General features: G+C 43.7%; 1 protein-coding gene across 2 annotated transcripts in view; it reads right to left on the bottom strand.

Annotated features, from left to right (window-relative positions):
- Positions 1 to 18,942, bottom strand: part of UTP20 (UTP20 small subunit processome component) — a 1,109,880-nt gene that overhangs the window by 279,038 nt on the left and 811,900 nt on the right. For both annotated transcript variants that reach the window (XM_078675325.1, XM_078675316.1), the window contains exons 47-49: positions 13,525 to 13,672; positions 4,760 to 4,876; positions 1,489 to 1,659 (exon numbers count right to left, since the gene is read on the bottom strand). In XM_078675325.1, the coding sequence (XP_078531451.1) occupies positions 1,489 to 1,659; positions 4,760 to 4,876; positions 13,525 to 13,672 (436 nt within the window). The remainder of the gene's footprint in view (positions 1 to 1,488; positions 1,660 to 4,759; positions 4,877 to 13,524; positions 13,673 to 18,942) is intronic.

An 18,942-nucleotide genomic window follows, 5' to 3' on the forward strand; every position in this document is an offset into this window, starting at 1 on the left:
CCAGAGAAGGATTCATGCTGCAAAGCACAAGTTGCTTACCTTCGGTAACAATATATCTGGAAGAAACAGTAGTTAGTGCTAGATTCCTTACCTTAGAATATCCCCAGGCGTCAGACTGGATCCAGAAAGTTTTGCATAGCAGTACCCCTGCACGTCGGTCGGCTTCGCATCCGTCGTGATCGCCGGGATGGGCACTTAGACGCCGCCCTGGCGCGCTGACGTCAGTTCTTCTTTTTTCCACGCCAGCAAGCGCAGATCCGGGAAGAGCAGTACTCTTAGGCATTTTTTGACTAACTTTTGGATCTATTTTGGATTATTTCTCGAGTCGATTTTTGACTCAGGTTGCTGGTAGGGATGCTCAGGTTTAAACCTTGCGAGGAATGTCACCGCTTGATGTCGGTGACCAACCCCCACCGTCGGTGCGTTTACTGTCTCGGGGCCGACCACGATGACAAGTCGTGCCCCGACTTACGGGCCTTGACCTCGAAGGCTAGGCAGGAGCGGTCTCGTAAGCGACTCAAAACTCCGGCAGTCGGGCCCGCGCCGTTCGAGGTCCCGGTCCAGGAGGAGGTCGAGGGACCGGTCGTGGAGCCGCAGTCATCGCCGCTCGACGAGTCAACACCACTCATCAGGCTCCAAGTCCTCAGGTAAGTCGAGGCACTCAAGAAAGAAGTCGAAGAAGCGGCATTGCTCTTCCGACTCCCGCAGACGCTCGCGCGACGCGGCCGGGGGTTCGGACGACACCGCCCATGCGGGTCCGCCGGAGCCGCAAGCCCCGCATCCAGCTCCATACCCGCCGTTCCCTGGGCTGCACGCGACGCCGGAGGAGATTAGTGCTTTCCTCACGGCCATGAGGTCGCACTTCCCTCCGTCGGAACCTGCCGAGGCGCCTTCGGGCCCCGCCGGTCCGTCTGGGAGCCCTAGCGGGCCGGCGGCTCCGGGCCCGGCGCCGTTGGGTGCTTCGGCCCCGGCTCCGTCGACGACTCCGGTCCCGACGCCGCAGGGCTCCTCAGGATCCATGCCTGGATCCGTGATGTCGCCAGTCGACCTCACGACCCCTCCGCTGGCGCCGTCACAAAGTGTGTCGCTCCCGACGCTATCCCCGAACGACGTCGTCCCTGGTTCCAGCCCCGGTCCGGGCCTGGCGTCGGACCGGCGCCGTCTTCGACAGCCCATTTACTGCCAGCTTTTAGAAGCTGCCTTGATGAAGCATTTGTAAGAAACCTCAATCATCAAGCATTGGGTGTGCTTCACAGTTCATTCCCAAAGCTCAATTTCCTAATAAATCCAGCACCAGTGTGAGGCTACAACAACTCAGCAAACGGCTATAAATACAACAAAGCAACAAGGAGCACTGCTGCAGAAGGAAGCAGTGATAGTTTGCGGAGCTTGCCACACAAATATATAGGTTGCTAGAAAACACCAATCGTTAGGAGGGCCATTCTATAGTTTTGTTTAAGTTAGTGGTACAACCAAAAAACAACTTACTTTGAAACAATTGACAACAAGATGGAAATTCTGCCCTTTTCCTGCACCAGCCTTGGCATAATCCTTCAGCAGGAGAAAAAGCTGTTTTGTTAAGTGCTCTGTATTCTTTTGAACAGAAGGCAGAGGAAACTTTAACATCGACACCAGGGACTGCAGAGAACCAGTGATTACCTAGAAAAAACATAGTAAGTATCAGAGGATTTTTTTAATAAACAATGTTGTGCCTTACTTATGAAATATTTCCATATAGTGCATGTTAGAAAATAAACACAGTTAATGTGGATTGCACTTTATCTAAAAACAAAACGACTATTATAATATTCTAGGTTATTTGACTTTGTTTTCATTGTAGTTTCTGCTAGCAGCCCATTTTAAACTGACATGCACGCAAACCCTTCCTCCTGTCTTTCAAACCATAACCGTGGAATAAATTAAGAGCAGTCTTTACAGTAGTGGCTAGGCATTGAGACTTCAAGAACAATATCATGAAGTGAATTGACTCAAGGTGTTTTATGACAATAATGTGGCACGGATAATAGAAGAGCTGTGTTTGCATATGCTTTCACCAAAAGGGAGAATTAACGAGGGTGTGAAGCAGCCTCTGATTTGAAGTCAAGCTGGTAACTCAGAGCTGGAGCTTTGGCCAAGGCATAATAACGTCCTACGGTTTTCTATTGGCCCCTACCTTGATATGTCCATTCTGGACAACTTGGAATGGACATTTATGTATTTGCCATTGGGAGTGAATACGAGTTAATTCATTTGCATATATAGTTTTTGGAAGTTCAAACTAAATAACTGTTGGTCTTCCAAGGGACAAGAAGGTTCAGGCCTTGGAGAAGGCAAAATAAATGGTTGGAATGTATTGATGTCTGTTCTGGGTGTTGATTGTCATTGTTAACTTTAGAGTCATCTACCTAATACTAATGGCTTTTTCAAGAATATAAATAAATGAGTAAAAAACAAAAAAAGAAAAGGCCAATTTCATAATAAAAGGGAGACCAAAAGCTGAAAACAGAGCACGTGACAAAAAGGCTTTGTCTGACAGGCAGTGAGATCATCGGTGTACCTTCCTTGTCTTTAGAAGTATTCATATTTGTAAGTGTAGACTCCGCTCGCTAGACCATATCCCCTGTTGAAGAAATTGTATAGTGCTAAACAACCCTTGTGGACGATTAACAAAAAGTGGGCAAGCCAATTGCAGAACTATAGACAATAGAGAACAAAGCTGGTTTGCTTGATTGCACAGGCCTGTGTAGTTAAGTACTAGACAATTGGATTTCATGGAACAAGCGCGAGTATTTAAGTACAGAAAATTGGATTTCTTCATATTATTTTAACTTTAGATGCTTCAGCCATGAAAACAAGTTTTAGAAAACACTAACATTCACACTATATCACAGTCATAGTTACGTGTAAGAGCTACTCACTTACATAACCATATACACTTCCAAACATTACTCATATTTTAAAATAGACAAGGATGTGGCTTACACTTAAGAAAATGGATAACATAAAAAATACTATTATATTACGCTAGAGGAGGTAAATAACACTGAACTGTCTGTAATTAAACACGTTGGGTGAGAAATTGAGAATGTGTTGCACATAGTGTGTAGATTAATGGTGTTAATATCTATATAATAACAGTGTGTTCATTAAAAGGGCTGTGTCATAGATTTGGTAATGCTTCTGTTAGTTTGTTACTGGCAGATCTAGATTAATAGTATATATGAGCAGTAACACTTCTTTTTTTATAACATATCTTACATACTTGAAAAACAATTCAGAAAAAAGATTTAAAACTGAGTGTGAAGAACATTGATACACATTTCAAACATGTGGATCATTTCTTTGTTGGCCCTTCCTCAGAATCAAAGATCACTAGTGGATGGCGCAATGAGCGTCACAGTACACTGGTAGTATTAGTCCTGGGTACACTTGGTACCATGAACTAGGGACTTAGAGGAACATGAAATAAAGCAAACAAGTTTAAAGGGGGGCATAGGTTCTTTACCACTGGTTCACAAGAGATAAAGTGCACAGAGTTCTAAGGTCTACAAAAACAGTCAAAGCAAACATTTGGGAGAATACCACACAAAAGATGGTTATTTCCAGCATCTGGTTTTATGATTGTCGGTTCTAAAACATCCAAAGTCAACCTATTTTTGACTGCTGTGTAACCTCTGTAATTGGGATTAGTCGGCTAGGTCTCGCTCCTGAATTATCCACTAAATTCCACATCAGTTCATGTAGGTATGTTGATTAAAAGGGAGGAATGTCACTGCCCCAACTTTGCTCAAGTTTAGGAAGGGTACACCTTTTTTAAAGAACACTGCATCATGAGCAAGTAACAGATCACATTCACTCCCAGAACCTAGGTTCCCCTCAAATCACGCACTGATTATCTTTGCTTATGTTCAGCAGTTGCTAGGCTAGGCTTTCACTATTTAAGGCAGTCACAGTGATTCGGCCACGCTGGGCGCTGACCTGGAGGGGCACTGTCCACGCACTGGGATGGGGGCTACGTGGGTCAGGTGCTGTATTTAGCAATAACATTTAAAAGCACCTGCTGCAGAGTTCCTAGTACATCTAGCTTTAAGGCAGCAATAAAAATGTCACGATAACTCTTGTGATTAATGTTCCTGCTGGAAAGAGAGATTGCAGTTTTGTCTAGTGGCAGCTTTGACCATAAACTGGTGCAAAGAGTTAATATGCCTGCTGCAAAGAACAGATACATATGTATGTTATGGGGAAAGCGGAGTGGATTAGTAAAGCCAAACTTCACCAGCTCTTTAAGAATAGAAATATATGTGAGAGAGGGGGTATGGAGGGGCACTTTTGCCAGGTGGCAGTGAGAGAATCAGAGGAAGAGGTCATGAGGGGAGGGGGCAAAAAGGTTTGTTGAACATTGCGCCACCAGCGCTAAAGCCGGCCCTGCATGCATGCATACATACATACATATGGCCAGCACTCTCACTTCTCATGCTCACATTTGTATCTGGATGGCAGTACATTCTTACTTGCGTTTTCATGTGCCAAAACCAATGGATTATTTTCAAAAAAGCAAACTTTGGTCTTAAGTTCAATAAAACCTCACAGGATATTTCAGAAGAATTTTGATATATAGACTAAATTCTGAAAAACACCAGCTGTTAGGGTGTTAATACATAAAAACTTTAAAACAGATATGACCCGAGAGACAAATTAAATATTTAAACTCACTAGATTATCCGATAAAGATGAGCCATAGCTATTAACAACATCTTACCTTCACATCCATAGATTGCAAGCACTCTATGAGCAGCTGGACAAAGGGATCTAACATTTCCAAAATTTCTTCATCTGAGGAGTTGATTTTGGATTTCTTGAGGCTCATGTGAAGCAGCTGGAAGAATTAAAACATGTGTTTTCCACACTTCAAAACGGCATTGCTCATATCAGATATGTGAAGAAAGATGGATTAGCTACATGTGGCTAGTGGAGTTTAAAAATACTTAGAGAGGGAACTTACATTCAAGGATTACTTCCATCAGTGTGTTGCTTGTTACAGTAAAAATGTGCTAAAGCAATAGGGTGAGCAGAATTGATTGGTGCTATTTTTAAGAAGAACTATGACCAACTAAGGAACACTAAGTGCACTGTTCTGCCTGAAGGTGGATCAACTACCTCATGATGCTATTGGGCTGAAGACACACTGCAATGATGAGGCCGTACAAGGCCAAACATGCCTTGAGTTGCTTAGATTCCTTTGTAGAGGAGAAGTAGATTGGAAGTTTTGACTGTATTGTTCCTAATGAGGCAGAGTCAAGCCTGATATGCATATGGTCTTAGTGTGTATGTATTGGCACAGTAAGCAAAAGCAATGTTTTGTAATGAGCCTCAGAGTAATTAGAAGTTAATATTTATTCAAGCAATGCTTTCATCACCATTTTGGATTTCTCAAACATCCTCCAAAATCCACATTTGGAATTGATCAGCTACAGTTCTTAAACACTGAATATCAGAAAATTACAGAAAAGTCAACCTATTCTTTCACTGAATTCTTGTACTCGGATAACCTGCTAAGATGAGCAGAAATCTCAAATGGTAAGTAGAACTCTGAAGTGATTAGGCAAACAAAATAGCAACAGAATCAGAGACCCACCAAAAGACTCAAGAAAAGGTTTTTGATAAATGAATGGGTCTAGGCCTTAAATGCCACCCTCACACACATCAGAGTTAAACATTCTTCAGACAGGAAACAGTGCCTACAGTGCTCAAATGCGTCCTGATAAGTCCTATTCTCCATGAATAATTAGCAAATGTAACCAACTTTGCAAACTATAAACCAACGTTCGGGTCCTATTTCTCGCAAAAGAAGAAAAACAAAAAGAAAATGGAGTGTGGTAAAAATTCACATCCAATTACATCTACAGAAGAGTGAAATTTTAGGCCAAAGGTAGTAGAGATGTGTTCAGGAAGCTAAATGGAACACACCGATTAATTTGCAAGAGTAACCCTTGTTCATGGCACAAGAACATTGCTAGACAGGCCTTACGTCACATGCATGGATCTGATGTTGCTTACAATATGGCTCTTTCGCCACAGGTCCGGGCTTGGAACTAGTTCTTACTCTCTGACAGAATGGTATTAAAAAGTCTAAATTTTGAATTATCCTTTCGGATGCCCTCTAAGACTCAAGTTTCAAGTTTCAATAAGCTTTATTCGGTTCAGACAAAACAAACCATAAAAGCACATATAAAACATTGTTAAAAAATCTATACAATTCATTAATCAATGGAATACAATTTTAACTGTTGGTACAGTTTAAGATAACATCTCAAAATATATGTCGCAGTATAAAAGCAGATATCGGGCTCTCTCATTGTAAACATCAGACTAATAGCAGCATTTGTGGCTACAGGTTAAAAGGAACATGTGCCTGGCCTATTGGAACAATGCAATAATTACAATGCGCTATACATTAAATTAACATTTACAGTCTAGATTAGTGCTTAGGCTTGTCACTTCAGGAATTCCAATGTTTGTACACGGAGTCAAATCTGTAGCGAGCAGGAGAGCTACTACCAGTAAGAGCACGAAATTCAGTTCCCATCATATGTTGGTATGCTGTCATTAATCCAAGTGGAGAAGTATGTGGGATACTTGGATAGAAATCGTGCAGGTCCCAGATGGAAATGGGGCCGTCTCCATCTTTGGGCTGGGAGAGTCGTAACTGGGGGACAATGTTCCGATTCCTAAACTTCACCAGAATTAAGTCCCCGGGGATTTCTTTAGGTAGGGACCCCAACCAGCCCACCCTTCTGACACCCAGAATTCCACCGTCATGATTGGGTGGAAGGGATCTGTTTTTATTTAGCCAAAATATGACTTTGTTCAGAAGGTCCCTGTGTCTTTCGGGATTCCCAGGAGAGGGTGCCGGTACTCCCGAAAGAACAAGCACAAAAGGGGCGGCTTCCGGGGGTAAATGAATGCGCGTTACTCTATTTTGCTCCACTCCAGCCAGGGGGAAGTTTGTAGATACAAATTTGGGGGGAATTTTAAAAGCAGTTTGGGATGGTGTTTTGGAGTTTACACTTTCAGTTAAGGTATTTTTCCTGATGTTAATTGGCATAGGGGCTCTGGATGCAGTCGGTAGGTTGGGATGCTTGAATGTTACTGTCTTTATGGGAGGTAAGGAGTTGGTTTTCATGGTTGTCTCTAAATTTGTCAGCCTATCCCCCAAGATATTTATTTTTTCTATGAGGGGTGCTATTATGGATTTTAGCATTTGCTCAAACTGAACTAATAGTGGCAACTGGGGCAATTGTACTTGGGCATTCAAACATTCATCACCCTCCTTAGGTACGGCGGAGTTCATGACGGGCGATGTAGAACCAACACCACCAGGAAGGTTCTGTATTTTGCATTCGGTTGCCCCGTCGATTTTCCTTTTAATACTTGGACCCTGTGACTGAACAGCAACTTGAGAGTTGGCCTCATTGAGTGGTGGAGGTGGTTCGCACAGTGTGCCAAATGGGTTATCGCTACAAAAATTTTGTACAGGGGAAGGGGATGCTACTGGAGCGAACTTGGTACCACACAACGCATTTAATTCCTCCCAATAAGACATGGTTTGCGGGATTCCAGAAGTTAAAGGGGAGATAGCGTACTATCTAAAAGATGGAAGGATACGTCAGTGTCTATTTTTCTTGGAGGGGAAGGGTTATTCAGTCTCAGAGTTTTTTCCCCAGTCCCCTTTCCCGAGCCAAGCAGGAAAAAAGAATTTTTTAATGCCTCCTTTTGCATCATTCTTGACAAGATGTATGCAAAGTTAAAGTCTTTACCCGTTCATGAGAGGGCAATAAGTAATGGAAAAGGAGTTCTTTGTACCTTAAGTAGTCAGGGAACCAAGGGAGGTGGCCCGTCCCGTCCTCCTCCGGCCCCTGACGGCCACGGACGGCCCGCCCTCTGCCCGGGCTCAGCCCGGCTGGTCCCGCGCGCGGTCCCGCGTCGCGGGGGTTTTCCTCGGGTTAAATGCGCCTCCGTGCGCGGAAGTGTCCTTGGCCGTTTCCGCCGCTTTGCCGCTATGCAGCCTGGGGTATGTAGTCCCCACCTCCGCACTGCGGCCGCTATGGATGGATCTGCGGCGGCGGGAGGGGGGGAAGAGAACACCAACAAGCCCACCGGGATTCCGTGATGCCGCCTGCACCAGGGCACAGGTAGGGACAAGTGCTGCAAGACCCCCGTCGATTTCCAGAGACCGCCCGCTCTGCCGGGGTTTTCCTCGGGTTAAATGCGCCTCCGTGCACGGAAGTGTCCTTGGCCGTTTCCGCCGCTTTGCCGCTATGCAGCCTGGGGTATGTAGTCCCCACCTCCGCACTGCGGCCGCTATGGATGGATCTGCGGCGGCAGGAGGGGGGGAAGAGAACACCAACAAGCCCACCGGGATTCCGTGATGCCGCCTGCACCAGGGCACAGGTAGGGACAAGTGCTGCAAGACCCCCGTCGATTTCCAGAGACCGCCCGCTCTGCCGGTGTTTTCCTCGGGTTAAATGCGCCTCCGTGCGCGGAAGTGTCCTTGGCTGTTTCCGCCGCTTTGCCGCTATGCAGCCTGGGGTATGTAGTCCCCACCTCCGCACTGCGGCCGCTATGGATGGATCTGCGGCGGCGGGAGGGGGGGAAGAGAACACCAACAAGCCCACCGGGATTCCGTGATGCCGCCTGCACCAGGGCACAGGTAGGGACAAGTGCTGCAAGACCCCCGTCGATTTCCAGAGACCGCCCCTAAGACTCAACCCTATCTATCCTCCAGCTGAATCCAACCCCCAACCTCATGCCAAGGGCTTATTGTTCATAGGCATGGATTAGGATTTTAAAATATGTACAATCGTAGATTTGGCAAATACCATTAATCTCTCAATTACATAACCGAATACCTCTCCTAGATGCACATTTAGATGCTAGGAATCAGACTTAGCTTAAATGCAGACAAACTGAATGCCCTAATTCTTCTACTCAGTCTTGCTAAAGATCACTGCACCCAGCCATTCAATGGTCATCATCCCGGAAACCTGAAGAAAAGCAATCAACAGTGCCAGATATACGACACTGCTTTTCAAGTCAAAGCTATATTTTCACTCACAAATTAAATCAATCTGCAGAACTCCAACATAAATCCTTCTCATTGCATTCCTCTCACGAAAGAGTGACTATTCTTAGAAATTGCCCAGAGTTTCTACAACATTAGTCTATCTTATGTGTTTAAGTACAGTTTAGCGTTCGTCAATTACCTGCACCTTTAGTGCTTCAAGTGGCAGGCTTAGACCTGCAGTTGTGGGTGTAGCAGAAGGAGGTTTTTATTGTGAGTGGTCAGTCAACCATGCCCTTTCTGAGTGAGTATAGGTGATAAAGAAAGTTATCAAACTGCTTCTTTTCCAAGGCAATGCATGTCCTTTAATACTGAGTCAAAAGAAAAATTAACCTGTCAAGTTACTCCAGGAAGCCCCATTCTGACTGCTTGCTGCACAGAAAGTGGTGGGTCAGTGCCTTTGCTTCACTAAAAGCAAATTAGCAAAATGGTCTGAATTCCAGGCAAATTAAACTACTTCAAGTAGCCAATAATAAGACAGTTCCACTCAAAGAATAGAACATTGGTCATAACAACAAACAATATTATATTATAGGACTTGCGAGCTGCTCTGCCCCAAAGAATTTATTAATGCAATGTGCTTTTTCATTTTGATTTCTGGAGCCAGAGTTGTAGAAAATAGCATTTGGTTATATTTGTTCTGGTTGATTTTTGACCTGTAATCGTTTTATGAATTGCTCGATAAATTATAACTTTTAGGGATGTGTGGAAAGTTTGGCAGAATAGGGGTACACTATGCAATGCCATCAAAAACAATCCAATCTCAAGAAAAACAAATTACGCGTATATGGACTTTAAAAAAACAGCCTATTCATAGAGATGTATTGAGTCTAGTTCTGCTCTCTGCAATCCCAACACCTGCAATGTCTGAACCTTTATCTAAAAGCTTGACCAGAGTCTGATATCAGTAGCGAGAAAAAAAAACAGATGGCTGGGGCTGAATGTTGGAGATAATCTGTACCACTGACTACTATTCGGGTCTCTGTGCCTTTACAATAGATGATTAAGCACATGGAAATAACTTTTGTCCTCACTAAAAGGACATTGTAGCCTGAACTTCTTGCACATGTGCCAATTAAAAAAAAAATCACAAGAATCATTTCCGCTTTATTGAGCATCAACGCTTAGGGAAAATTGGGTTGTCTATTACAGAGAGCTAGAAATCAACGGCTGGGCAAACCCATGCAACTTACAGTGTCTCACTGAGAAATGTACGAGATACTTACCTTCAGTAATGCTCTTTATGATGGAAAAGACAGCTCACACATATTCTTCATGAGAAACCCTTCCCAAAAGTTAGGCTGTATTTCAAACTTTGTAATCAGCAATATGGCGCAAGTGGCACCAGGAAGGAGAGCGCACATGGCTGCTATGCCCCTACAAGGATAAGCATGAAAACCCTATAACAGTGATTTTCTTGCAACTTTTTAGCAATGTTTTATTGTCAAAGAAAGTCAGTTGGGACTGGTTTGATTTCGGATGGATTTACCCTGCTTGTTTTTTTATAGCTATTGTCATCCTTCTCAAAAACTTCTACTCTGTTGGTGTAACAAATTGTCCTCCTTGGTGCAACCTTTGGAAGGATGAGGGGGAGGAGGGAAAAAAGGGAGAGGAGGGAAAAAAGGGAAAGGCAGCAAAATCATATGGGAAATGTTAAACTTCATAACCAGTTTCAGAAGCAAAGAAGGCTTTATTTTAACATTAACATTTGAAAAAAAGATTGAAAGAAACCGAACCAAAACACTTACATCTCACTCACTTACGCAGGGAAGGGTTTGGTGCGACCTAAAGGCCAAGTTTCAAGCAAGGAACTCCAAAGAACAGGAATGTAACTTATTCAGGAACCTCAAGACCACTCACAAATTTGAAAAACAATGCTTCATCTGCTCCGAAACACACACGGAGGTGGCCACTAAGTAACAATTCACCTGCGAATGTCAGGGCCTTTCTCTGCTAGTAAAACTAAATTAGTTATCTGTACTGTTAATGGACTTAGATTTACTGTGGAGACAGTCTCAAAATATGACTAATGAATGGCCCTAGTATCATACAGTCGGCAATTTATAAACTGACATTGCTAATCACTCACATTCCAGGCATGTAAGTTTAATATTCAAAGTCTGGGGTGGAACATTTGCCCCTTGCTCTTGCGCAAGTTATCCATCAGAGACCACGTCAATGGGGGAGCACAGCTCAGCAGTAGCAAAACAGCTTACCACAGATGCCTGGCCCCATTGGAGACAATCATTTTCTGCAGAATAAGGACTAGAGGAGGGCCAGAGCGGATATGAAACATCCAATAGCGAGAGAGGGCATTTGTCTATGATCCCACGAGGAAAAATTCCAAAACATCGAAGACATGGCAGTTCTTGTTTACCTGAGTTACAAATAGATTGATATCTGAAACTCCCAAGAGCTGAAATATCTGCCACCTTTTGCAAAAATTCTCCCTTGTAGTAACTGTTGATATCCAAGATTCTACTTCTTTGCCACCCAAGCTGCTAACAGAGCTATTTCTTGGTCTTTGACCTATTCCGCAGTTCCATTGTCTCTTTGCAAAGTAGTTTTGATCGCACTCCTACCTGGCAGTCCAACTAAACTATATTTTTCGAGTTGCGGGTCAGGAGCTGTTTGCCTAGAGAGTGCGCTCTCATTTCACATGAACCTAAACATCTCCAGGTTTGGCTTTTTCAGCCCTGCGGAGATGGATCAGGGGCACTGTATGCTGCTTTTATGGTGGTTGAAGAACCTAGCTAAAATGCTGGAGAATGCCGTAGAAGGTTAAAGGTGAATGAACAATCAACGTGCATTAGAAGCTGCTGGTTTATGGGAGCAGTAGTGAACTGTTAATGCATTGTGATCTAGCGCTCTTTAAATATGTGCATCTTCAACACTCTCCTAAATGGAGCAGTGTTGGGTCTGTCTTGGTGGATAGAAGAATTTTGTTCCAGATCTCAGCTTCATATATGGAAATGGCCCACTACCTTGTTTTTTTATTTTATCCATTTCTTAGTCTACAATCTGATGGTATCTTGACTGCGGGTGTGCCGTGAGCTACCAGAGATGGCGAGTGTGTCTGCAAGAATAATCCTGAGGTAACTTAGAAAGCATGACTTCTTTTTCAGTGAAAAGCCATATCTGTGCACAGGGGTGATAGTGGTGAAAAGGTCTAGCTGGAGTAAACTCTGGTACCTCGCTTTTATCAGCAAATTATTTATATAGGGATACCCAGAGCACATCTAGAGGTGCAAGAGATCCAAAACAGTAGTGACAACGACCTCACCATGAATGTCAAGTACTTCCTGTGCTGTTTAAGTATTTTTAAATCATAATAAGCACCCTTTTCGTAACTCTAAGGCCTGGGACTCTTATTTAAAGGTCAACATCTTGAGTTTCTTCTTCCTGAGTAACTTGCTGAAACCCTAAATGTATAATTGGGCAGTCCTTCACCTATCCAGGGCAATAGGAAGTACCTAGATAAACGTCCCTTCCCTTTATCAGAGAAAATGAATAGTTCTGCCACTTACTTGACCAAGTGTACAGTAATTTCTTTCGAGAGGTTTCTGTGGGAAGAGTGGAAGGGGGCCTCCTAAAAATGGGGAGGAAACAGCATAAAGCCACAATCTGTAGGATGGACTGGTTCGAAGAAATTCCCTGTCACTTCTGAAGGAAGGTCACAACAGTCCCCACACTAGTGAGATCTTATTTGCAGAATACAGCCAGCACTCAGAGACCTTTTACAATTGTTAGGATGAAAGAAAACGAAGACTCGGAATATCTCTACCAGCACACCTGCCGCTGTATGGATCAAAAAGGATTTGCTAAGCATTATGATGCTTTGCCACTTTTGTCTGTTACACTGTCGATCGTCTCCTTTAAATTTGAAACATCGCTGTAAAATTTTGCAACAAACAAAACTCAGTACTCGGAGGGCTGTGCAGCTCAGTAGGAACTGTTCCAGGGAATTAGTTGCCTTAGTACCAAAAGTTGTTAGATATCAAATGGCATATTAAGCAATGTGTGGGTGTCAACAAAGAACCCTCAGAAAGAGATACAAAAATGTTGTAAAACATTGAAGAAATAATTCAGAAACTTTGACAGATCTAGAACCAGCATCTGTGAAGTGAAATACATGAACTGTTGTTGCTGATACAGAACAGCTTTTATCTGGTGCTGGAAATGAAACACTGCTTTCAAAAGAAATCTGGATTCAATCTGGTGCCTGAAAAGGCTTTTGTGTAAGGAACCTGTGGGAGCAAGTATCCATTAAAAACAACAAAAACAATGAAAGAAATGCATGAATTTGTTGTGCGTGTACTATTGATTCCACAAGCATTTTGCCATTCCAGGTACATACAGTGGATTGAGAAATCAATCATATATAATTACAGAATACTACTCACCCTGAGCCCAGACTCAACTAAGATGTACATATTGGTTCTGCTGCTAACAGGGGCTTTTTGGCCCCCTCTCACTGGAGCAGGGGGAATGAACAGGCAGCTCTGTGGTCGCAGACGGGGATCTGGAGGAAGATGAGCTGACTTTCGACTTCTGAAAATATGAATAGAAATGTATTTGTTTATGCCTTGAATGCCAATTAATGTACAAAACACTGTAAACAATATGGGTTTCTTGAACTGGAACTACATGTTGGCTTATTAAATATGGGATGCTGCTGTTCCTGAGGAAACAAGAGGAACCCAGAGCCTGATTTACCAGTTAAAGAACTAGAACGGATTTGTGAAATGGCTATATCCTATCACATTGAGGGTGTTTTTAGGCCAGGAATGATTTAACACTTACTTATACACAATTACAGTGAAAAAAAGAAGACCCCTGTCCAAGTAAGGTGACTTTTTTATGTGTGGGGTTTCTTAGTGGGACGTGCTATTGGGTACCATAAAAGACTAGAACAAATTAATTACCTTTGGTAACTCCTTCTCATGTATTATCTAAACTTTTTTTTGGTTGGTCACCCCCAGTTTTTCATTTTTTGGTACTGGTACTCACCTGCTGGTAATTTGACCATTAGCACTGCAGCACTGCTATCCCGTGCCCAGTGAATGTTCTTTGGTTCCTAAAACAAAGTGGAAATTGGCACAAAAAAAACCCACCAATTGACATATTGTGTATCATTGGGAAAATACACATATGGAATGTAAAACTAAATGTCACATGGAGACTGAAACACTATATTGTGCCATCCAACTAGTGACCCTGAAAACATAACACAGACCTCCCCTGATGCCTGGTCCCCTGCAGCCTGCAACCTCTAATGGTTGCAGACAGACTAATAAAAATAAACTCTTTCACAGGTCTTAATAAATCACCAAAAGCTATGTTCACTGTAATAGGGTTTACAGTTCACATAGTCCCATAGGAAATTCTGGTAAAGAAAATTAAAGCACCATTTCTGCTTTTATTCAGTATGAAACAGCTATAGAGAAAGTTCAAGAATTTGTCCTGTTTTTAAAAATTCAATTGATTAGCCAAGTCAGATTATTTCCAACTATTTAGGAAATGAAATTTTTTTTGCAAGTATAAGGTAGTCTTAATATACAGCTGCTGCTCTGCCTGGAAAGATGTGTGAAATTCCTTCCAGAAGCTACACAATAGACCACTTTGATTGACAAGTACACTTGATTGGGCAGGGATGACCAACATGAGCTCAGCTGATTATTACGGGTGCAGACTGCTGCCACTCCTGTTGGAACAAATCATGCACAACAAAGCTGTCTGAAACGCATGTAAAACATGTACACTTTTAAAAGGGATCAAACAAGCACAGATCACAATCGTTGTACATTTTCATCTGGTTACTGAAGGACCCTGCTTCGTCTCAATAGGCTTCTGTTTCATTCTGTTGTGGGTCAAGGGCTTGCATGAAATTGGATTTTGGTGTTAGATGTGGGATGACATTAGATCTTTCCATAGTACACTCTCCTACAGACTCCCAGCTCTCAGAAGTGGGAGACTACTTTTGGCCACGGTTCATAACGGTATATGCAAAAGTATCTCCAGTACTTCACTTGCGCCTAAATATAGCCTTGGCGAACTCCTCGAAACATAAAAAGGTCACCCCACTGGAAAGCAATAGTAGATCAGTCCATGCATCGAGTCACTCACGTTCCTCACTCAGTGCGCGGTCTCTGCGCCAGCTACCATTGTCACCGTTTCTGCCAGGTCGACCAGCCTTCCGCCAACCCTCCAGCCATTCCTGCGCCTCGTCCGGCGTGACAAAGAACCATGTTTTACCTTCGGCCTCCACCCGCAATTTAGCCGGAAAGAGCATGGAGTATTTAATGCCTTGGTCTCGAAGGGTACTCTTGACATCCAGAAAACCTCACGGCTGCTTTGTGACGGCTGCAGTGTAGTCGGGAAAAATCGTAATATTTGCGTTGTCGTTCTTCCGCGGAGGAGCCGTGCGCGTGGCCTGCAATATCGCGTCTCTGTCCCGAAAATTAAAAATACGGGCCAGAATAGACCGCGGAGGCGCCCCAGGCCTCGGCCTGCCTCCAGGGACCTGGTGCGCACGTTCAACAGAAAATAATTGGACAGACCTCGTGGCTGAAGATGGTTCGTTATCAGATCCTCCACGAATAGGTCAAGGGCCGGTCCCCCGGACCGTTCCGGCACACCAATATTTCGGATATTGTTCCGTCTCGACCGCCCCTCCTGATCCTCCAGCTTCGCAGCTAATATTTTGTTTTCGGCCAAAAGGTGGTTCACCTGTTGCTTAAGGGTGGTGGTATCAGTTTTTAACGTTTCTCTGACAGTCTCAACCTCGGACATTCTCATGGCCATTTTGCTAAAATCGGCACAAATTAAGGACAGATCCACTGCAAGGGTCTCAATGCGGGAGTCCACCTTGTTTAAAGTCGCCATGATGTCGCGCAGTGTCACTTCCTGCTCTCCGCCGGTACTCTCGCCCTTTGGTGGTGTGACCTCTTTGTCTGGCGTCGCCGTCTGTGTCTTGGCATAGGCAAACTTGTCAAGTTTCGTCAGGCTGGAGCCTTTAGCATTCCTGCCGCTCATCTTGGCAACTTGCGTACGTCCGTGCCCAGTCCGGGGGTATTGCCACCAGTTGCACTCACTAGTCAATGGGCTCCGCCAAACCCGGCGACACCCGTACTTCAATTATAGTCCCTAGGTGCAGTAACAGGCTGAATCACTCACCGTTGCTCCAAGCAGTGTACCGGTGTGCGCCACAGTGTCTCCTTAGCGTCTGCAGGGCATGTAGTATGGCGCCGATCCCTGCGCTCGTCCAATGCCTCAGCCGGCAGTCCCGCTGCAAACAACGAATTCCTGCCGGCGCCTCCAGTCCGAGCGCAGCAGCACGGAATTACCCAGGCGGCTGTCAACTGCACCGCCGAGCTCTCACAAGGCACCGCTGGTATATATAGGCAGTCCAGCAGAGTCAGCGATGATGCAGATACAAGCCGCCAGCCGCCCATCGACTCTCCTTGCACGTGGTCCGCACTCTGACCAGGGGCCCCCGGGCAGTCGCGAAACTCGAGGCCCCGGCTCACCTCGTTGCACCAGGCCCCAGAGCCTCTCTCACCGCCAGTAGGACAGGAGACCGTTCTGCTCGCTCCGGAACCGGATCGCCCAGCGCCCCACGTCCTCCACTACCTCAGCTCCCGGTCAGGGGTGAGTAGAGCTGCCGGATCAGTGGACGGATTGTCAGGGTTGACTCGGGGATCACAGAGCCTCCCTATGCTGCGGCCATTTTCGTCGGCTGCTAGCCACGTCCCCCCCCGTATTTGATTTTTGCTGTTTTGGTCTTATTCTACTAAAAAAAACCTGTTTTCTTTATTTGAACATCTACTGTGGAGTTTTATTCCGTTTTGTGTGACTTTCTCTACAGTTTATGCACTTCTTAACCACTTAACACATTCACTTTGATTTAAACCTGAACGCTTTCTGTCACATTTCCAGGGTCTGAGTAGAGGTTTACTTAATTTGAGTGAAAGCTAGCAGGTGGTAGCCTTATACTTTGAGGTGGACAAGTACTACTTAATTACTACAAAATGCAATTCACAAACCTATGAGCGTAAATATCCACCTCTTCTATCTTTTCAATGGGGAGATTCTCACACATACATTTACTGCTTACTAGTAAATGTGGAAGAGACATGTGGAACTGTCTGAAAATGTGGTACACTATCTACTAAATGCGAAAATGTTAAGGGAGGACTACAGAGGAAATTATGGAGCACTAAGGAGGGATTAAGAGTAGGCCTGGGTAGTGAACTCTGCTCCGTTTGCAGAGTTTTCCGCACTCCGCGGAGTGCAGAAAACTCTGCTTCGCTTACTGCAGAGGGGTTTTTCCCTGCCGCTCGGGTAGAATTTCTACCCAAGCGTCACAAAGACCAGCGTGAACAGCAGTTCGCACTACACTCTGCCTCTTGTGGCTCTTCATGGAGTTTTTTTTTTAACTTCGCGGAGTTCTGCATAGCAAAACTCTTCAAACTATACCCAGGCTTAATTAAGTAGCCTGGGCATAGTAGGAGAGAGGCACAGACACCTTTGCACAAAAGAGAAAGCTGCCTGCTGCTCCCAAAATACACTTCTAAAGTTACTCCAGCCAAAGAGGACCCGAAGTAATAGCAAATGTACTCCAGCTCAGATTCAGAGCAAGTCCAGCACCACACATGGTATTTCAACAACCTCTCTTACAAAATAATGGAGGCAGGGACTTAAAATAGAACCCTTTAACAACCAATGTTAAAATAGATAAATACAGTTAAACTTTTTTTTTTTTTAAACGTAACCTGAATGTTGAAAAAATATATAAAAATTAAACATTTTATGACAAAATATTTGAAGAACCTTTTTAATTTAAAAATAAAAGTAACTATAAAAACAATGACATTAATTTTCATTAACAAAAAAGAAGCATTTTACTTTTGGTAGGATTTTTCAAACATTTAAAAAAAACATTTAAATGATATATTACTTAAAATAAATAAATATTAAATGTAAAATGTATTTAATAGTGCATTAGCTTTTTAATGTGGTTATTCTTTTAAAATAATTATATACAGTTCATTAACATTAAAATTTGACGTAAAATATATACATTTATTTAACATTTTCCCTATAGTTTACCATGGGGAGATCCCCACCACACTTACACATGTAACTTACTCGCAAGTGTAAGTTGCCTTTGTGAATAGCCTGGTACATGCTCAGCCACTGAAGTGTTTACGACTTGCCAGACGAGCAGGATATGATCCTTTTATTAAAATTATCATCAGAAACTTTCAGTTCCCGGCCTTTTGATTTCTAATTGAAGTCACTAGAACTACACAGGTTATCTCTGCTGACAGGAGAGAGTGTAAAGCTCACCTCCCTTTTTTGTGGAGGCAATGCAGAAATACCAACAGGCTCCTAGAGCTTTGGATGTCTCAGTCTCTCTGTGGCAGACCTGACGATTGTCCGCTCTGATCCATAATTACTAGGACACTAGGCAAATTGTTTGTTGGAAGAGGGGAGAAAGTGAGTTGCTACTTGGTTGCTGACCCAAAGTAAGTAAACCCAGAGTATGGGTACAGGAGAGACTTGACAACAACAAGCAGGCACCAGATCTGGATGACAGGTAGTCTAGCTGATTGTCATTTTCTCCTAGTCTCTACTATTGGTGTGCAGTATTTAAAACAGCAACCCTGCCCTCAAGTCTTTCCTACTAGTGCTGCTGCATGGGTAAGAAGTCCTAGGGTAGAATTGATTTAATCTGTTCAAACCGGAAAACCTAGTGATGATATCTATTCGAAGTTGTATTGTTGCTTAGTGCTTTTGTGAAACAAGAGATAACTGGA

The sequence above is a fragment of the Lissotriton helveticus genome, chromosome 1_1, assembly GCF_964261635.1.
Source record: "Lissotriton helveticus chromosome 1_1, aLisHel1.1, whole genome shotgun sequence".
NCBI lineage: Eukaryota > Metazoa > Chordata > Amphibia > Caudata > Salamandridae > Lissotriton > Lissotriton helveticus.